The sequence below is a fragment of the Amphiura filiformis genome, chromosome 20, assembly GCF_039555335.1.
Source record: "Amphiura filiformis chromosome 20, Afil_fr2py, whole genome shotgun sequence".
Classification (NCBI taxonomy): domain Eukaryota; kingdom Metazoa; phylum Echinodermata; class Ophiuroidea; order Amphilepidida; family Amphiuridae; genus Amphiura; species Amphiura filiformis.
This window is the reverse complement of record NC_092647.1, coordinates 3,539,386-3,562,267: the sequence shown is the minus strand read 5'-3', so window position 1 is coordinate 3,562,267 and position 22,882 is coordinate 3,539,386. Positions and strand designations below refer to the sequence as shown.

Genomic DNA, 22,882 nt, shown 5'->3' with positions numbered 1-22,882 from the left:
TCATGATACATATTTACAAACAAGAGATCCTTAGTCAATTAGCTTAATGAAGCTTGAATGAAGTAGATATTAATGCATCATATCTTGCGATGGCATTGACCTTCCTAAGTTTTATTTTCATAACTAATTTGTTTTGAAAAGTTTGACCCCATCAAATCCTTTAATGAGGTTTTCAGAGCAATGTTAATGCAATACTTCATAATTTGATACCTCAACAGTGTCAGGATGTTATTTTTACCCCAGAAGAAAGATGGAAAAATCTGTCCCCCAAAATGGTTCAAATTGACACCATTTTCTTGATGCATCACTACTTACAAGCCCAGGTTGGCATGCATTGGCCTTCCGAAAGTTTTATTTTCATAACTAATTTGTTTTGAAAAGTTTGACCCCATCAAATCCTTTAATGAGGTTTTCAGAGCACTGTTATTACAATTCTGTTTATACTTCATAATTTGATACTTCAACAGTATTAAGATGTTAGTTTTAACCAAGGAGAAAGATGGAAAAATCTGCCCCCCCCCCCAAATTGACACCATATTCTTGATGCATCACTTCTTGCAAGCCCAGCTTTGATGAAGCTTGAATGAAGTAGATATTAATGCATCATATCTTGCGATGGCATTGACCTTCCTAAGTTTTATTTGCATAACTAATTTGTTTTGAAAAGTTTGACCCTATCAAATCCTTTAATGAGGTTTTCAGAGCAGTGTTAATGCAATCCCAGGAGAAAGATGGAAAAATCTGTCCCCACAAAATGGTTCAAATTGACACCATGTTCTTGATGTATCTTGATGGCATTGACCTTCTTTAAGTCTTATTTTCATAACTAATTTGTTTCCTTTAATGAGGTTTTCAGAACAATTCTGTTTATACTTCATAATTTGATACTCAACAGTGTTGATGTTAAGATCTGCCCCCCCCCCATGGTTCAAATTGACACCATGTTCTTGATGCATCACTTCTTGCAACCCAGCAAACACAAAAACGTTTTAAAAACGTTTTAAATAAGTTATATTTTGGCTTTTGGTTTAGATAAAACGTTTTAATAACATTAAAATGTCGGGTTATATAAAGGTCATGATAACGTTTTAAAACGTTTTGTATGAAAAACACACTACAACAATATTTTTTTAATGTTTTCAAAATGTTATTGTAAACTATTTTGCAAACATTTTTTGCCAAATATCTTGTCAACACTTAAATAACATTATGTTAAAATAATTGCACCCTGCAAGCACAGAAATGTTCTTAAAATGTTGTTTTCAAAACGTTTTAATAACATTTAATGACGGGTTATATAAAGGTCATGAAAACGCTTTTTAAAACGTTATTGCAAATATTTTGGGCAAACATTTTTCATAAAACATTTTTCAACCCCAAAATAACATTCTGTTTAGAATGTTTTGTATCAAGTTTTCAAAAATGTTTTTGGAATGTTATTAAAACGTTTTTATACCCTTTATATAACCCAACATTTAAACGTTTTCTGTAAAACATTTTTGTTTGCTAAGCAGTAGATTATCTAAAAATGATTTTTAATGTTATGAGAACGTTTTATACCCTTAATATACCCTTTATATAACCCGACATTTAAACGTTTTCTGACAACCTTTTATAACCTTTTGCGAATGATGTCGAAAACGTTTTGTGTTTGCTGGGAAGCCTAGGTTTGATGGCATTGACCTTCGGAAAGTTTTATTTTCATAACTAATTTGTTTTGAAAGGTTTGGAACCATCAAATCCTTTAATGAGGTTTTCAGAGCACTGTTATTACAATTCTGTTTATACTTCATAATTTGATACTTCAACTGTGTCAGGGTGTTATTTCTAACCCAGAAGTAAGATGGACAAATCTGTCCCCCAAAGTGGTTCAAATTGACACCATGTTCTTCAAAAGAGGTCTTCAAGTTCAATACACCAGAGTAGTGTAAAAGCTTTGTTTTGCTAAAGGTTCTGGCAATAACTACTGGGCTATTCCAGTAAATATTAAATCAAATACTGGAACTTACGTTTCATTGACATGACATTTCATCCGAAACCATATCGGACATCATCAGGTGACTAATTAGGTCATCAATCTAATCAGTCACCTGATGATGTCTGATGGTTTCGGATGAAATGTTGTGTCAACGAAAAGTAAATTCCAGTATTTGATTTAATTTCTACTGGAATAACCCATTACACATCTAAAATTCAAATGAAAATTATTACAAGCCGCCGACAAAGTCGGCTTGTTCTGTTTTACGCTAATTCTTTCTTTCTTTCTGGCAATATGCCTCTTCTTCTACAAACAAAATGTGCCGAAGCTCTAATTAATACATGTTGGTCACTAGTGGCATGGGTATTCAGGGTGTTCACAGCTTGACCGTTGCTTGACCTTTGACCCCGTATGCAATACAAACTAAATTTGAACAACAAGATATGTCAAGTTATAGTGCTGCATATGATAGACCTTAGTGAGACAAAACAAAAAGTCAATGGTGACCTCCTTGTATAATGTTTACTTTGCGGTCAAAAGGTCAAAATGTGTAAAATTTCAAACAACGAGGTATAGCAAATCTGAGTGCTGTATATGATAGACCTTAGTGAGACAAAATAAAAAGTCAACGGTGACATCTTTGTACAATGTTTACTTTGGGGTCAAAAGGTCAAAATGTGTATAATTTGAAACAACGAGGTATGGCAAATCTGAGTGCTGCATATCGTTATGAATACGGCAGACGGCCGAATCCGGATTCGGCTTTTGGTAAATTCATTTTACACATGCATTACATTTGAATTCGAGAACAAGGGATCAATGCTATACCTATAGAGGGCAGCATATCGATTTTTTAACGGTTGCCGTCGGTGACCGTACTGTGATGCACCGTCAACTAACCCTGTATGCCGCCCTCTTTTGATTACCTATTATGCTGTTATCATCTGGTCTCCGTTAAAAAATTGATATGCTGCCCTCTATCATGTACAGCATTGATCCCTTGTTCTCTAATTCAAATGTAATGCATTAGTAAAATAAATTTACCAAAAGGCGAATCTGGATTCGCCGTCTGTCGTATTCATAACGATATGATAGACCTTAGTGAGACAAAACAAAAAGTCAATGGTGACCTCTTTGTACAATGCTTACTTTGGGGTCAAAAGGTCAAAATGTGTAAAATTTGAAACAACGAGGTATGGCAAATCTGAGTGCTGCATATGATAGACCTTAGTGAGACAAAACAAAAAGTCAATGGTGACCTCTTTGTACTTGGGGTCAAAAGGACAAAATGTGTAAAATTTCAAACAGCGAAGTATGGCAAATCTGAATGCTGCATATGATAGACCTTAGTGAGACAAAACAAAAAGTCAATGGTGACGGTCAAAGTTTAGGGGTCGAAGGTCAAATTTTGAAATTGGTCAAAATTGACCCATTAATGTTATATTTACTGCCGGCGGCTTGTACTCAGAATCTATTGACTCTAGTTTCTTATGCCTTATAATTATTTGATAATCTCTCTCCTTAGACTGCATTTAAAAAAGAATGGAACTTTTTAGCAGCGGATCGGAAATAGACTACCTCTCAGACCGGCTACATACCTTCAATACTAGCGTCTGTGGATTGAGAATCATAGCGGTTGATAACATGGCCATATCAGAAGAGTGGTCCCCTGTCCGTAATACGTCTAGTAACCGTTGGCTGGCACATTTGGGAAGACTGTAAGAAAAAGACAAAGAAAACAATTTTCTTGAGATTATCACAGAAAATAATAATGGAAACATTTTGACAGGTGTTTTTGTTGTTGCTTTAATGCAATGCACAACTTGAGATGAACTTGAGATGAACCGCCCAGCCAGTTTTAAGTGTTTAGAAAAGTGTTTAAAGTTTAAACACTGTTTAAAAATGGTTTAAACGCTGTTATTACAGTGCATTCAAATAGGACCTGTAAAAAATGAAATCTTTTGACACATTCTTATTAAATTTAAGCGACAAAGAACTGATGATTTAGCCCAATCGCGACATCTAATCCAGTCCATATGTTTTAGGCATTATTTCAGTTCCATTGCAAGGAAAAGCACATTCAAACACATGCTGAACATACTGTGTTGTCATGTACAATACTTAAGGCCCATATTAAATAGTAGTATACTCAATTTTTCAGGTTTGTTTATTTTGTGTTAACATGGTTAAGTTCACTGGAGCTGGAAATATCAAGTTTCACAAAGCTAAGAAATTCATTAATAATAAGCCCTTTCGCAATTTCGGAAAATTGCAACTGCGCATGCTCAGACATTGTCACACAGTTCTTCAACGAGAGATAAACACGAGGAAGCTGCAGTGCGTTTCCAATGCGGTGAACTGTGCCGTTTGCATAAAAACATCTTGTACTGGAATTGGATTGGAGAGCGTAACTGGTCTGAAGTGTATGAAAAAACAAGTGCAGTGGAAAAATGTAATGCCTTTTATACCACCCTTCAGGAAGGCATTGATAGGTACTTTCCAATTAAAACCATGAAAGTGCACAGCGCTGATAAACCGTGGATGACTAGTTACATAAAACGCCTCATAGATGAGAGACAACAGGTTTTCCACCGTGAGCATAGGTCGCGAAAATGGAAACGTTTATGAAATAAAATTAGTCGTGAAATTGCAAAGGCAAAGAAAGAGCACTATAAAACCAGGGTTCAACGACATAAAAAAGCAAATCCAGCTGAGTGGTACAAGCAAATCAAGGTCATGGCAAATTTGAGCAACTGTGAGTCAACCATTCAGCCCCCTCCAGGTGTTGATGCTAATGACTTTGAAGCCGTTGCGAACAGCATCAACGACATCTTTGCATCAGTTTCTAATGACCTTGATGTGCTTGATACCGCTAAGCTTCCTGCTTATCGACCTGATCCAAACCCATGCCCTACTGTTCATGACTACGAGGTTTATGAAATGCTGAAGAAAATAAAAATTGGAAAAGCCGGTGGTCCAGACGGTATTTCTGCCAGGCTCATTAGAGAGTTCTCCTATGAACTTAGTAAACCCCTGGCGAAATCCTCAATCAATCATACTTTGAAGGTTCAGTACCACCCCAGTGGAAGAGGGCTGTTGTAGTCCCGATTCCAAAGTCTAAACCCGCTACTTGGGATAAACTGAGACCAGTCTCTCTAACTGACCACTTTGCCAAAGTTGCAGAGGGTTTTATGGCAAAGTGGTTGTTAGAGGACTTAGAGAAATCTATTGATCCCAATCAATACGGGAACCGCAAAGGTGTTTCCACTACACATTATCTGGTGAAATTAATGGATACTCTGATCATGAATTCTGACAAACCCGGTCACTTGAGCTCGGTTGTTATCACTGATTTCAGCAAAGCTTTCGATTTAGTAAACCACAATGTGCTCATCAATAAATTTATATCCCTTGGTATTCGTCCCTCAGTAGTGACATGGATTGCCAGTTTTCTTGATGGTAGAGAACAGAGTGTTAGGTACCGTGGTCAAAATAGTGATTGGGTTAAGTTGAAAGGTGGTGTGCCTCAAGGCACACGCATTGGCCCACTTGGTTTTGTCACCGTGGTTAATGATGCCGCTATGGACAATTCCATTACGACATTGAAATATGTCGATGATTTAACTTTGGTTGAGCCGAGAGCACGTAATGATGCATCTAACATGCAGACTCATCTTGACAAATTCCAGGATTGGGCGGTGCAAAACCACATGAAGCTTAACCCTTTAAAGTGTGCTTCTATGAAAGTGTCATTCTTGAGAAACAACCCAGTTGACCAACCACTTATGATTGCTAATGTTCCCCTTCAGTCTGTCTCAGCTGCAAAAATACTTGGTGTCCATGTAAGTTCTGATCTGAAATGGGGTAACCATGTTACTGAAGTGCTTAAAAAAGCAAATGGTAGACTGTATATGCTTAAACTTCTCAAACGCTTCAACTTGCCAACAGATGATCTTATTACTATCTTTTCTGGGTTCAGACGCCCATTAGCTGAGTATGCTGCCCTGTGTGGCACCCTGGTCTGACCATCGACGAAAGTGCCGCTTTGGAACGAATCCAGAAGAGAGCATGTAGGATCATTGTTGGCAAGCAGTATACAACCTATGATGAGGCACTTGAGCTTTGTAAGTTGCCAACCATGTATGAGAGACGTGAGCAACAATGTTTGAAGTTCTTCAACTCGCTTTTCAAATCTGAGCATTTCCATAGTTGGGTACCGCCAAAGAAGAGCACCATTCATGGTAGAGTTTTAAGAAATTCTGACCAATTGTCGGTACCAAGGTGTAGAACATTGCGTTGTCAGAAAAGCCCTCTGGTGTACATGGCCAATATGTGGAATAAAAAGACTCCTAGTTTTTAGCTTTTTAATTATTTTAAAGGGCTATTGGCATTTTCACTCCCATCTCCACCAAATTTTATAAATATTATTATGTGCAATATATTTTCTGTTTCTCTCATTCATTTTTTGTCATTTAATATGATCTTAATATGCTAAGTAATTCATTTATGAAAGTATGTGTGTGCCGAGAAGGAGTTTGAGTATGTAGTCACTAGTGCATGAGTAGAGAAAGAGTTGAATAAGTGGTGTGTAAGGTCAGTGGGTGTGAGTTGTGGTAGTGATAGTTTATGAGTGGATATGGGATGCAGGGGTATGTGTGGGGGTGTACAAGTGGATGAATGGGTGAAAATGAATGTGTGGATGTTTTACTATGTAATTTGCTTTTTTCTTCATGTTTTTGCTGTATTTATATGTACATTGTATTTTAGCATTTATACTTATGTATTTTAATATTTTATATGTGTATACTTTTGTAAAATTGTTGCATTTCAGTTTTTATGCTGCTATGACAATTGTGTAATAAACCTTTAATGAATGAATGAATGAATGAATTATGCCGATTATTTTGTCTTTATTTCTTCATGATACATTGTATTTGATTAAATATATTGATATCATAAAGAAATAAAGACAAAATAAATGGCAAAATCCCAGTACAAGATGTTTTTATGCAAACGGCACAGTTCACCGCATTGCAAATGTACAGTAGCCTCATTCGCCACTTGCACGGTTCCGCCATTATGCACTATGTGCGGGGAGAGCCTCGAACTGGCAGCATACATGAATGGGAATTGAACCAGTCATAACATTCTGTGTAAGGTTACGTAATTCTTCCTTTCATGGATGCTGCCAGTTCGAGGCTCTCCCCGCATATAGTGCATAATGGCGGAACCGTGCAAGTGGCGAATTGTGTTTATCTCCAATTTTATTGGCAAATATTACCCATGATGCACCATGATCTGAAATTGCGAATGGGTTTATGGTTTATAGGCCTAGGCCTACTTCTAAACTTGTCATTTTAATGTCAATACACATTATTTTAAATTCACATGCATTCAAATTTCACATATGCAAGGCTTGCTGCAAAATTTGCAAAATTAAATACCACACAAAATAATGTAGTTTTACATCACACTCCAAGACATGTTTTCATGCGAATCTTGGATGACAAATTACATGGGCTATTTGAGAAAAAGTACCATGGCCTAATTTTTTTCCACATAAAACATCATGTCCTAATAATGTGATTTATCACTAGCCTACTATGTACTGAATGCCACACAATGCATAATTGAATACAAAAGAACTTGACTGAACTTTTGAGGGAAATTTTGTTACATTAGAGTTGGGTTTTATTTTTCATTCCTAGGCAAGACTGAAAAAGAAGACAAAAAATCAAAAGAATTACAGGTTTCTGCTTATTTCTTTTTCCTATACAAGTCTAATCAATGGACCGATCAACATTATATTTATGAGTTTGATTTAAACTTTTGATTTAAACACAAAGAAAATTATCCCTACCTCAGAATTTTCAGATGTCACTACATCTTTCATCAACTTTAAACATTATTTAGTTAAATAAGAACAACAAAGGTAAACATTTAAAGATATTTTTATTTTGTTGAGTTAATTAATTATTATTATTTTCCAATTCCACAGAAATAATACAAAGATCCACTGTGATTGTCCTAGCCTTTTTAGACCTATTCTTGCATTGTTTCCTTTTTTTTAAAGCTTCAAATATTGTGTTATTTTAAAAAAAAATCTAATACTGGTCCTAAAAATCATAAGGCAAAAAAAAAAAAGGTTCGTCTCATCAAAGCTTGCGCGCGTGTTTGTAAAATCCCACGATTTGACAAAAAACAAATGCGGAAATTTTTTTTATTTCAAAAAAAAAAAAATTTTATAGTTTTTTCCAGAAAAAATAGGCAAAAATCAGACTTTCTTCTCAAAATACCATGAAAAAAAGTCGGGAATAAAAAATTTAAAAAAACAATAATCGCATTTCGCAAAACCTTTTTTTTTTTTTTTTGCCTAATCATCGGGCATCTGATTGTTGATGGTAAGGGATGTCTTGTAATGCAGGTCCCATACATGTGACAATTAGAAATGGAGTCCCCCCTTTCTTGTTAATAACATCACACCATCATGAGATGTCTGTGTGAAGTCCGATGTTCAAAGATCATTTTGAGACTGATATTCAACTTCACTATAACCAAAATAATTACCTGGTAGGCCGTATTTGTCCAAATTTTTGTGTGTTCCACATGCAATTGTTTCAAGAATGGGGGGGCACCATCATGTATCCTTAGCCCTTGTCGCCACAACCCCTCTATGCCACTTTACCTGTGTTCTGTGGGATTAGGTTGGTGTGCACGATTTGATACTGCAACCAATGTATATCACAACCGCATTTGAGGCGTAACAAATTAGGGCATATCCAGGGGTGTGTGGAGGGTGCGTGCATGTCACACGGTTTTCGGAAAAATTATGCAAAATCATATTTCGGCCACGCTGTCTTCCATATGTCCCTGCAAATGATAGACAGATAGGCTACACCTTCACAAAGAGGAGGACAAATCGACAATGTCAGTGTTTTCTTCTAAAAGCCACATTGGACAAACAATATTGCTAGTGGCTTCCTATTGTAGGTCAATCACTTTAACAGAAGATTTCTCCAAAACATTTGCCCTTCCTCATTGATCATGACCTAGAACTAACTAGAACTGTGGCAAATATAATCATGATAATTGAAACACAAATCCCAGTGAATTGATTTTGAAGTCCCTATCATAAACTGGTTCAGCTTAACCCAGTTCCAAGATTGCTTCTTGAAGCTTGCTCCTGTAAAATGGAGTCTAAAGTCTGATTCTTACTCCACATCACAGTGCCAGTGGCGTAGCATGGGTCATCATATTGGGGCGGGGCACAGACCATGATTGGGAGGTGGCACCGGATCTGACTGGGGGGGGCACAAGCTGTTTTTCTGCAATTTTCATATGAGATTTTCTAAATTTTTCAATCAATTGGGGGGGCACTGAAATAAACCAAGCATTGGCCCGATTTTCCACCCAATTTAGTAAGCCTATCATCTAGAATATATATTCTACAAGTGTTCATCCAGATATAATCAAATATAAAAATTGAATAGTTTTTTAACGAGTTTAATTTTATATTCTACAAGTCCTCAAACTTTGGCAACATCCCCAGGGGGGTCACTCCCATTGTGGCCTGTACACCATCCGCGATAATGAAAACCCGTAACAAGGGTCGTTTTTCGTGGGTAGGCACGATACGTGCCTATCGCGTTTAAGGTGTCAAAAACATGAAAAATTGGAAAAAAGGGTAGCAAAATTGCAATTTCTTAATACGCGGAAATGAAATTTAGGGTATGAAATTTGATGTTAGGAATGAAATCCCTGTTTAGGGTGTCGTTTTAGCCAAGGATTAAATCCTTGTTTAGGGTGCTTTTCAAAAGTTGATTATCGCGGATGGTGTACAGGCCACGATGGGAGTGACACCCCCCCGGGGCAACATCACAAGATATGAACACCGAAATGAACTGAAAGAATGAAGTATACTCCTATAATTAGAAATCTCTCCCCGGTGTTGTCACTTCCTATTCAAAGGCGTAATGCATGATCGTTCCCAAAGTCAAAAATACCCCCCTATTTTTGCGCGGTTTCAAGAACATTTTCAGCATTTGTTACCCCTATTTTACACAAAAACGGGTACAAATTAGCCTTAAAATTACCCCTATTTTTGCATTTCAAGTACACTTTTACAAAAGCACCCTTTTTAACATTTAGAACACATACCAAAGAACACAGCGGCCAAACTGGGAAGTGAGTTCCTGAATATTACTTGAATGCACAAAAGTTTCACAAAAGTGAAATCCGGGAGTAAATTGAGCAAGAAATGGTATAATGATTTCAACATCAGGATTCACAAAATATACCTTACCCTATTTTTTTATTTTCGAGTACACCGTCGTCAAAAACAACCCTATTTTTTAAATATCGCGAACATTTTAAGTTCGCGAACATAGCTTAAACATAACCCCTTTTTTCTTGAAATTGGGAACGATCATGCGTACACAGTCAATGTTAAGTGATAACACCGGGAATCTCTCTCATAATTGTCATATTTCTCTCATGCCAGAGCTCTCGTGTTTCTCTCATTTCTCTCATGTTCCTAATGTAATATACGTCATCACATTGACAGTTCAAAGTCAAATCCAAGCCTACTAATTACCCAATTACCTACATACAACATGACAGCATCAATCCTCAATACATACCACATTGGAATCACACACACTATGTATGACTTCATGCACAGACATAGGCTATTATTAATATGTCCGCTATCATAAATTAACTATGAAAAGTGCAATCAACAAATATTATGATCCAGGGAGCCATAAAATGTAATTTTGATGGCCTCAGGCTGAGTTTGCATTTACTTGGTATGATTTATAGATTTAATATGCTTTGTAAGCCTACTAATTTGATTTTAAGCAGAACAATGATACCAGGCCGGTATAAACAGACCAGAACAATTTGGAGTACATGTAATGAATTAAAAGAGTTGACATGAGATTAGGAATTAATGTTTTCTGCTGTTTCAGTGTGCATGTTCTCATCGTTGATGGTTTGGTGGACTGTCATGTAGATGTAAGCGTGATCCTAAAAATGCCTTTCACATTGACCAAAACTAATTACAAGACCTCTTCTACATTGAGGCTGGCTTTCCCTTTTAAAGGGAATTTTTATTTGTTTTTGTTTTTGGGGGGGGTTGCTGATTTTGAAAAAGTGGACCTTTTTTCCAAGGGGGCAGGGCGATTTTGTAAAAAGTGGACTTTTCCTAAAAAATGTAGACCTATTTTGGCCAAAAAAGTGTATAAACCCCGATTTTTTTTTTGCTTGCTACGCTCGCAAATTGTCTTATTTTGGGATTTTTTGTATACTTTTGCACATTTGGGGCGGGTGCAACCGCACTTCCCCACATCCCCCTAACGTGCACGGGCCTGAATGATACCTTTGCAAGATCCCTAGTTTCATTATAGATTTTAAGTATTCTAAAATCAATGGTTTCATCTAGATTCTCTTTGAATAGGGTAGGGTATGTGCACATTCGCTAGTGGCCATGTCAAAACATGCATGCTAACTAGGGCTCAACCAGTATGGCATTTGTCTACGATCCGATATCTGATATCGATTTTATAATATATATTTTTTTTTAAATTAAGAATTTTTTTTTACCGCTGATATTTGTGCTGATACGATCCGATGTTGGTAAAAAAAAATTTGATTTTTTTTTTTAAATTAATGATGTAACATGTCAAGTGGTCTATACTATCTAGAGAGGTTGCGCTATGCAAACAGCAAAAAAAACCTGGATTAGCTAGCTGTTGTCACCAAAGACCCTATCCAAAATTTTTAATATTTTTTAAATGTCCTGATGTTGAAAGAATGCTTCTATCATCACTGCCCACTCTCCCCTTGTAAATCAGAAAATGGTAAAATGCTTTTACTGCAAGTTTGGGTGGTTTCAAATTATTATATAGGGTCTATACTACAAGTATCATGCAAAGAATTTGTATAAATTGATCAAATTGCCGTCATATTTGCGGGTACATGAAATGATTGTAATTTGTATATCATTAGCAATGAAGCGTATAGATTCAATACTTAACTAAACAGAATGATGAATTGGCAATCAGAATGAACAAATGACGATGGTGGCCCACAACATAAAGTTTTGCATGACATTCAGGTAAATGATGACAGGCATTTAGTCACCCTGATAAACATGGTTCATGTACCAGTCAAAATTGGTTGAGACGCCCACTGAAAACTTGGGCCTCATGCATGTGGTTTAACCCTCAACTACCATTTCGGCTTGGATGCAACCCCAGACCCAACCACCACCGTTGGCACCATATAGCAAAGGTTCATTTTGGGGGGTGTGCAGTGGTGTAACTAGGGTTGGTAGTGAGTGGGGCAAGAAACAATATTGGCGCCCCTACCCCCACCCAAGAATATCTTAGACGTGGGGGTGTGGTAACTGGTAATGCCACACAATATTTTGAATGAGACCGATTTGGCACCCTCTAGTGGAGCGCCCGGGGCACTTGCCCCCCGCCCCCTAGTTACGCCACTGGGAGTGTGAGACTTCCAAAATGCGGACCATTTTGAGAAGAAACAGATTCTGCTGGCATGTAAAAAGTGGACCTCGTCTGTTGAACATTTTCTTTCATCAAAGTGGACTCCGTGTAATTTTTTTTACCCCATTTGTTCGGCTCAAAATTAAAAGGGGACAATGTGATCCGTGACGACTTACATTTTGCGGAAAACAAATAAGAATCTATTCTTTTACGGAAATCAAACACTATTGCTTTAAAATATTTGTGTAAACAGTTGGTTCCCAAAACACAATAATGCAGAATATAAACAGGCTAAAATATATCACCATTTACAGATCGAGAATTATGACTTGAAAATTCATTGCTGAACAAATGCAAAGCTCCCATGCTTGGTGAAACCATGCATTGTCTTTGAATGGAACAAATGAAGCAGTTTTATATCCAAGGAAAAATATTTTGTTAATGGTCTTCACAAATAATGTAATATATGCCTCACAAAAACATAATCTCATGAAAAGTCATAATCTCACGTTTCCCACACTTTTAGCAGAGATAACATACTTCAAATTCTAACATCAATAGAACATTATATTGATACAAGCTAGACTTGTAATTGATCAAATATGGTCCCAAATGTGATGCGATCAAACAAACATTTATTTATTTATACCGGTACTACACTGTATTATAATTAAAATCAGGGGGAGAGGGACATTTTTTGTTCTTTTTGCAGAAATTTTACTTCTTCAGTTCATACTTAAAGAATTACATGGTAAAAATGTAAAAGGGGCCACAATTACCCCAGTCTCCCCTAAATCTAGTATTTATGAAGTCTGATGGGGTGGGAAAAACATCCACCCACCTTTTTTGAAAGGTCAAAGTTCTCCCACCCCTATACCATAATGCACCCAGGAACTACCAGACATTTCCATGGATGATTTACAGTTCACAGAATATCCAAGGTCAATTGACAAGTTCTGGGGTCAATGATCTGTCATGGTCCTGTGGGAATCAGGCTAAACTTGTCCTCAAATGAGTGTGTCACTGTCAAGGTCATTATGATCACACCTGTCCTCTTCATATTCAAGTTCACTATGGACCACAATGGCCTCATCCCAATGGCATAGTTCAATAATCTCAATCAAACAATCATAGTGCAAAATTTGACCTCAAGTTTCAAAGTATGAGTTTTTGTACCCAAATTTTTAAAGGTCATTCAATGAATGTGCAAATGTATTGGGATTAAAGAACTGTGCCTTGATAGATGAGCATGTTGTGGATCCTAGTAGTTGATTATGATTTACTGCAACAGGGCATTTTGTCACTCACAGGCTTCATCAAATGGGAAATTGGGCAAGCAGCTTTTGGAAAGTTCAAAGTAGAGGCCGACCTGACCCTGGCAATTTTTTGTTTCCCAATATTACTTGAATCTCAAGTTGAAGTTCGCACCTTGGTTAGTACTTATCCTGTTCAAAGGTGAAATTTTCAAATTCTGCTCATAAAATAACCCAAAATCAGAGATTTTAGAACATAAAAAAAGTTGACATTCTGTCTTGAGCATAGCAAAATTCTCATGGTTTATTAGGGGCGGTGCAATCAGAATATGTATATCTCCAGACTCAAGAGGGGAGTGAGTAAGTGGCGAGCCAGGGGTAATGGGCACCCCGCTAAAAGTCTTGGCCCCCCCCCCCAGGAATGGTGGCCACCCCGATATTTAAAATTTTTAGGCTTTTTTTTGTTTATTAGCCCATTTTAAACCATTTTTGTCAATATTTGCCCTCTATGCCAAAACTGGTTCCCATTCATAATCCCCTTGCACACATAATTAGCTGTTTCAGTAAGGCCAAGTAAAATAAAAAACATGTTTCACGTCCGGTTTTTGAAAAAAAGGAGGAAGAGGGGGCTTTTTATTTTTTAGATAAAATCGATGTAAATACCCATAATTAGAGCTGTTTTTAGCGTATACAATAATGCCTGGAAAAGGAGGAGGCCTCTTTTTATTTGTTGTTCTGAGAGATAGACCCCTCTAACTATCATAAAACCTTTAAAAGTGTTTCTTGTACATTAGCAAGGCTATAGAAAGCATCTCTACTTCCTAGACATATTTTTTGAAAAGTTATAACTGAATTTCAAAAAATAAAAATAAAATTGAAGAAACCTCAAAAAAGGAAGCGGGAGGGGACGTGAAACATGTTTATTTTTTTATTTGGCCTAATTTCAACTTTTCTCATTCTTGGCTCTATAGGCCACACTTTCATTTTATTCCGCATGCTGCTACTGTAACCAAATAAGTGGTTCCAATTTTGTGATTATTTATGAAGTAATTTAAGTGACACCATGAAAGCATAGAACTTTGTTCACAAATGGACATTCCAGTTGAAATCCATACACCCCCTGTGGAAGACATGACCTAAATCTCCCACACAGAGAGTGTGAATTTCAAATGGGGGTTACCTGAATGGGTGACTGTATTTGAAATCTACACTCTGGGAGATTAAGGTCATGTCTTCCATAGGGGGTGTATGGATTTCAACTGGAATAGCCCAGATCAGCACCAAAACACTTCATAAACATACTCATATGTCAAGGCACAGTTCTTTAACCCCAATATACTTGTACATTGCCAGAATGACCTCTGAGTGTGTTGGGTACAAAAACTCATACTCCACAACTTCAGCTCAAATTTTGATTTATCATTATCAAATGAGGGTTATTAAACTATGCAATTGGGCATGAGATTTTGCATCATAGCACTGGCACAGGGACAAGCCAGAGATGAGATCTTACCCTTCCCAGAAACCTTTGCAACATGATGTGTCACCTGACTCACCTCATTACATCAAATTACAGTATTACTTTGCATGGGTTTTTATGTTGAGAATAGACTGGCCAAACATGGATTTGCAAGATCTGGACCAGGAGCCACACATTTGGAAAAAGCAGCTCCTGGTCCTAATTAAGATTTATCTAGTGATTCACTGTGAACCAGAAGCCATTTTTATTCAAAGCTAAGAGTCCTTTAAATTTCAATTGTACACATTAAATACAAAACCTGCTTTAACTACCAGGCCTATTTAAAACAAAATGTAGAACCTGATTTGTATGATTTTGGTGTGAACCAGGAGCCAAAATGTTATGACTATTGGGTAAATAGCTCCTGGGTACCTGGTTATTTTGAAGCTTGGGTACTTTTGGGCCATGTTGCACTAGATGAGCAAATCAGTACAGATAATCAAAATGGAAGAAATGCATTGTGGGAAGTGTAAGCTATCTTCTTTTAGGGACAAGCGCTGATCTAATTTCACATATAATCAATTAACTTTGCATATTTCCCACTCGTTATTGATACCACCGTCACCCTCAATTAATTGTGAATAAATTGACCCCACCACCGCTGAAATTGAAACTATTCTTTTCGGAAGTGCTTAATTATTTCTTTTGTAATCGAAAACTAGCCTTGCATTTTGATGATACCTCTTGCAAAGCTTCACTTGGCTTGGTCTCAACATTCAGGACATGGTTTTATGTTTTGTGGGTGTGTATATACACTACATGTATGGACCACTATGGCCTCATCCCTATGGCATAGTTCAATAACCTCAATTAAACAATCAAAGTGCAAAATTTGACGTCAAGTTGAAAAGTATGAGTTTTTGTACCAAAATTGTCAAAGGTCATTCAATGAATGTGCAAATGTATTGGGGTTAAAGAACTGTGCCCCTGATAGATGAGCATGTTATGGATCCTAGTGATACTTTGACTTTTGATAATGTTGACTTTGTGCTTTGATGGTGGTTAGGAACACTGAATGAAAAATAAACTATTCCATGCCTCTTGGCCAAACAAGTTTCCACTGAAACGAGATGTTCCTTTTTTTTCTCAAATTGAAATCTTTTTGAATAGATATAAAATGCATCCACAGCCATCACAGGGTGCTCAGCACCCTCAACCCACTATGAGCTGAAATGTTTCTAGTACACACAGGACCAGGGCAAATACAGTAGCAGAAGCTTCCATACACTCCAAAAACTGTATTTAGCCAACACATTCTTGCCTTCACGCTGTTACATGTTTAGAAACTAAAAATTACTTATCAAATTCTTAAATTAAACATCAATGTTCAAACATTTTCCATCTATGTTTAATATTAAAACATGTTTGATAAAGTGAAAACGACATTGTCTTTAGAAAAGTGAAACTGTTTTTGCTGTGAATTCCAACAAAAAAACTTTTGTTTTAGCGGTGACAACTCTCTACTCTGTAAGTTTCCTTAGTCCGAAGGCTCCTTAGTCCAAAGGTTCGCTAGTTCAAACAAGTAATTTACTATTCGCTAATAAGAATTCTGAAAAAGGTTGGCTAGTCCAAATATCGGATTCTCTAGTACGAGGGTTAGCTAGTCTGAATAATAAATCAGGTTCTCTAGTCTGAATAAAGAATAAGGCTCGCTAACCCTAAACCTTAATCCTAACACTAACCCTTATTCTATATTCGAACTAGAGAACCTTCAGATTGGCAAACTTAATTTGGTTTTCGGACAAGCGACCCTTCGGAGTAGAGAACCTTCGGACAAGCGACCCTTCGGAGTAGAGAACCTTTAGACTAGCGACCCTTCGGACTAGTGAGAAGTCACAGTTTTAGCAGCCATTTTTAATTTACCATGTTAATAACTTACCTAAACAGTGTGTTCTGCCTGTACTGCAGTTTGCCGATTTCACTTCTGACATACTTCTGCTGCGTGACATTACTACTTGCTAGACCCATCATGAGAACCTTAGATGACACGTCACACTGCTTCTTGATCTTCTGGTCCAATGTGAGCTGCTTCTCTGTGGTTATAGATGAGGTCTTCTGGCAGATGTAGTTGTCCAACATCTGGACATAAAACAAACCAGAGTAATGATACACACCTTAATAGCCAAGGGGGGAAACTGTCCCTTGTGAAAAGCCATGCCCCCCCCCCACTTCCCGGATGCTGGTGGCCTGATATTTTAAAGATTTTAAAGATTTTTTTGTCATTTTAAGCCCATGTTTCGTTAAATTTTCCCCCCTTTAAAGTTGTCTTGCCTTGCCCCCTTTACCTACCTTCTGGAAAAGTCCTGGCTACCCTAATGCCTGCCTTCAGCATACACCCCCTAGTTTTGAGTTGTATTTTCATGGATTTTTCTTACAAACTACAATGAATATTTAAGCTTTTATGACTATCCTTTGATACTGCTTTAATCATTGCCAAACAATTTTAGCCAGTTTCTCGAAGCATGGCTAGTGGTCAGGCTTAAGCCCAATTAGTTCTCTATACCAGTGCTTACAATTTTACATACTACATCACCTGGAAATATAAATCAATAAAATGGATCCACATTAGTAGGACTAGCCTTCTGGCTAAGAAAGCCTGACCACTAGCCAAGCTTTCAAGAAATCGGACCTTTGAAACTTACCCTATGATTTGAAAACTGTTTGATGGTTACTGCTAACACTCTGCCCTGGACCTCATCAATCCAAGTCCCATTGTAACTCTGCACATTTTTGTTGTGTTCCACAGGGATCGGCTGTTGGTCCCATTTTATATTACCTTCATAGAACTCATCACAGAGGGAAGTACCGAAACATACAGGACAATTCTCTTCCTGGAGGACTGCTGGTGGTACAATTTGGTAACTATCAGCTAGGTGATAAACCTCCTCCTCGTATGTTACCTTGTTGGTTTTATCGGTTGTATTACCGCCATCTTTTATCGTTCTATTTGTCACAGCAGGGGGTTGCCGTATTGCAAATCCATTTCTGTCCTGACCACTGTGTTGGTCTATACTGTCTTGCAATTTTGACGACGCTAAATTCCTCAAATGTAATTTATTAGTTTCTTCTGCACCAAAACCATCTTTATATCTGTCATGATTTGTGTGTGTGTTTTCATTTTGTACAATTATTTCCCTATTTATATTTTCTACATTGTTTCCAGAATGTCCAGAAAAGGCATGTCTCAAATTCAATGGCAAGTCATTTTGAGTGTTTCTAGATATTTGATAGCTTTGTCCGTGACCAACACCCCCTGGTCGATTCCGACTTGTCGGTAGTGCCAAGTTCTCCTGCATTTGTCCTGCATTCTCAAAATCGTGTACGCTGATGCCCGAAAGCTGAAGACTTAGAAACGCAGCCGTAGTGAGAATGAGAAAATAGACAAATCGTCTTCGAGGCCGGATTGTCATGTTGACAACATTGTGAGCTATATTCGTCCGTCAGGTTTCTGCAGTGAGAAAAAAATGAAAAAAAAAATAGCTGGTAATTATTTTGAATATTTTTGCATACCACTGTATAAATATAGAGGAAAATGAAGTACAAAGTTATTGCAAATCACAAAAGAAGCTTTGTGGGAGAGAAATTTTGTTATATTTAAATTAAAAGTGCAATGTTCATACCAAGGTGTTGTTACAAGTTCACCTGTCGGCAAATGTCAACTAACATTAACACTAAGCATTTTTCATATTAGTACAACATTATTTTCTGTTTTTTTTGCTCTCACTCTCACACATATATAGCGACAAAGTTCATATACTGTATACGGCCGAGACGAATAGTGTATACGGTGAAACACTGTTATTTTCGTGTATATAATCTTTCACGATTTTGGGATTTTTTGATACTGTGCGAATTTATGTTTGTGTAGGCCTATAGATTTAACTTTATATAAAAACTGTATTGTCATGTTGTTATTTTCACGCCTGGTCATCAATCATGAAATTCATGAAAATAAAACCTTCACGAAAAAAGAGCATATAGAGCCTATAGAACATACCGTAAATTAGTTTTTGTGCGTACATTACAATGCATTGACTGTGACTGTTCTCCAACATGTTATGCATTGTCCTAAAGTTGAACCATTTTGTTTCACCATATTGATCGAAACAACTTCCTGATTCACAGTGACTTTTTTGAAGAAACACCTTCTAATCCCACAAAATGGGCTATTCTGGTTGAAATCCATACACCCCCTATGGAAGACATGACCTTAATCTTCCACACAGGGAGTGTGAATTTCAAATGGGGTTATTTGAATGTTTGGCTCTATATTGGAAATCTACATCTGTGTGTGGGAGATTAAGGTCATGTCTTCCGCAGGGGGTGTATGTATTTTAATTGGAATAGCCCAATTCAGCATTGTGCAAAAAGCCAATTTACTCCAACATAAGTTTTAACAATTGTATTACCATGATTACATGCACAACCAAAAGAACCATTGTGAATAAGAACATGTTGAACATGATTGTATTATATAGAGCATAAAATAACTCCTTTGATAATCCATGTGGGTGTCTGACTGCAGACGACAAATTTCATTTTTTTTTATTAAGAATTCAAGAATTTTGGAAGTGTACATTTTCATGATCATATTTGGAATCAGCATGAAAAATGCATTAAAATGAGTACAAACAAGCCTAGTATTGGTTCAGTGGTTCTTGGGATAGCTCTTGATATTTTGGATAAATATTTCAAAACTTGGGACTTTTTTTGTTGAAGGCTATGGCTTGCATGCAGAGCAATAATTTATTGAAACAAACTCTGATTTACCAAAGAGATGGTTTTTTTTGCCTAACCCTAATACCGGAAGTGCTTTTTGGCAACAGGAAGGGAAAGAAGGAAGGAATAAAGAGAGAAAACAAATGAAGAAGTTGATTGCTCTGGGTGGGATTCGAACCCAAGACCCCTCGCATGCCAAGCACTAGGTCGGCGACACTTAGCCACAGGTCTTTCGCTGGCCAGGCCAACGAAAGCATGCCTAGGCCTATATATCACTTTTTGCCACATCACATCAGGTATATCATGTAGTATTTTGTAGTACTCAATAGGGATAAAGGACCTCTAGATCCAGCTAATACTGCACTTTTGAATTCAAACATTACATGTGAAATTTTACACTGACTGTCAACCTTTTCCCATATTTAGATAACTTCTTTGCATTATTTTGTTATCATTAAAATATGAAGTTTTTTGTCAACAAAAAGTACCATTTGATTTACCGAGAACCATACAAATCATTTTGTGGATCAACTGTTTTGTGATAACCCTGGTGTTATATATCCCTCAAATTGTATCAAATTTGCAGTAAGTGTACATGTATATCTGAAGAAATCTTTAGAATATCAAAATAAAGGGCTGTGTAATATTTTTTGGCAAGCAGTGGCGTAGCCAAAGGGGAGTGGGCGGGCAGCACCCCCCTGTGAGAAGTCTTGCCCCCCTCTTGCCATGGGAGGCCTTTTTTGTAATTTTTTGTCAAACTTCCCCTGGAAATTTGCCTTTCCCCCCCCCCCTCTGAAAAGGTCCTGGCTACACCACTGTTGACGTTGGCAAGCCAAAATGGGAGGCAAGCAATTTTGGCAGGTCGAAGCACAGACCCTAGCTACATGTAGAAAGAGGGAGGGGGAGCAATTATTGGCACACATTTACAAGGTACCTTTTAAATAACACACTTCAAAAGGAAAACAATACAGAAACATTCAAATATGCCAAATTTCCTGCAAGTTTTGCTTGTATTTATATATTTATATCTAGCCCATTTACCAGAGATGTAGGTAGCTGCTGAAAAAACTCTGAATGGTGCAAGCGAAGCAAGCAAGCTGAACTATCAAAGCACTATCTTTTTAGCGAACGCTACTAGGGATCGGGGATAGGCTATGAGAGTATCACCCCCTAAAAAATTTTGTTTGCTCTTTTCACTAATGTGTTCATTCCAATTCCATTTAAAATTCATACTCCCAAGTCCCCATAGAAGATATTTTCAAAATCTTCCACAGGGGGAACATGGATTTTAAATGAAATATCCCATTACTTGTACATTTTGTACCCTGCCAGGATAAGATCAGTCACACAAAATTAGCATCATTTTATATAGGTCACTTGGTTAATACAGAAAAATCTCAACTTGTCCTTAATTTGCCCTTTGACAAGACTGACACTGGAAAAATTCATCTTTCAAATTCCAAATATTACTGAAAAAGTTAAACAATAGGCCTAACTAGGTAGATAATGTAACAATAGGATGGAACCATTCATCACCACATGCATACCATTTTTGGTAGCTTCTATTGTAATGCATTGTTCCAGAAAATCATAAAAAACTTGCCCTTCACTTGCCCTTTGAGGTTTGGGACACAAATTTTACAAAAAAGTAAAATATGACAGGGTAAAGAGTTGTGCAGCAAAGCAGAAAATCAGATCCTGTGATGTAATTCATCATGAAATAATTATGACAAAACAGTGACACTGAGTTACAATTAGCTAATTAATGTCATTATTTATGGCTATAGAGACATCTATCAAGGCAGAACATTTTAAAACTTGCCAATTTCTGTGTCAATGGCACTCATTCGAAGGTACATGCAAACTATGAGCTATTCCAGTTGAAATGCATACTCCCCCTATTGACAACATGACCTAATTATCTCCCACACAGGGGCCAGGCATAGGGAGTATAGTCTATACTATAGATTCCAAATATAGCCCCCCCCCCCTTTCAGGTAACCCCATTTGAAATTCACACACCCTGTGTGGAAGATTTACCCTAATGTGGAACATGGTTTTTTACCAAAGGGAAAGAGGAACAAAAAATTATATAAGATGAACAAAGAAGTCAGGTACCCCCGCGAATCGACTCTGGGAACCCTCGCAAGCACAAGATCCCCAACCTCTTGCTGTGGGAGTTTCGCTGGCCCAGCCAGTGATACCGTGCATATAAACATCTCAAAAAAAGTAACTAACCCCCTTAAATAATGACCATTATTCAAAAACGGGTGATTGTATTACAAATCTGTTGAATGCTTTGGAAGCAGAATTCATTTCTGCACATTTTGACACCTCATTTGCAGCAATTGACTAAATATTGACGTCACAGCGTACATTTAAATCAATATAACCCAAGATTTGAAAGTTGCAGTAAATTGTATTGATTTTGTATTCAGTGTAATGGAAGGAAATCCGTGTAATGATATCGGAGTGTTTTTGTATTGTAAAAATTTGTATGTAAGTGCAACTTTCAAATCTGGACCACACTACATTAAATTGACCAGTGTTTTATTGTTTTCTGGGCTATCGTATCAAATGAGGTGTCAAAATGCGCAGAAATATATCCTGCTTCAAACGCATTTTACAGATTTGTAATACAATATCCCCTTTTGAATAATGGTCATTATTTAAGGGGGGTTAGTTACTTTTTTTGAGATGTTTATATGACTTGCGTTATGGCAACATGTGGTATGCATGTATGCGCAGGGGTTTTCCTTGTAAGATTTTTTTGGTGTAAGAGTTAAGGTCATGTCTTCCATAGGGGTGATGGATTTCAACTGGAACAGCTACCTGTTAGCATTACAACTGAGTTGCCCTACTTTTCACATTGCACAGAAGCGATTCTGATTGGTTAATCATTGAC

General features: G+C 37.2%; 1 protein-coding gene across 2 annotated transcripts in view; it reads right to left on the bottom strand.

Moving 5' to 3' along the window:
- The window catches only part of LOC140142592 (divergent protein kinase domain 2A-like), a 67,794-nt gene that overhangs the window by 5,546 nt on the left and 39,366 nt on the right, over positions 1–22,882 (bottom strand). For both annotated transcript variants that reach the window (XM_072164589.1, XM_072164588.1), the window contains exons 2-4: positions 17,901–18,706; positions 17,138–17,337; positions 3,577–3,694 (exon numbers count right to left, since the gene is read on the bottom strand). In XM_072164589.1, the coding sequence (XP_072020690.1) occupies positions 3,577–3,694; positions 17,138–17,337; positions 17,901–18,668 (1,086 nt within the window). In that variant the 5' untranslated portion in view covers positions 18,669–18,706. The remainder of the gene's footprint in view (positions 1–3,576; positions 3,695–17,137; positions 17,338–17,900; positions 18,707–22,882) is intronic.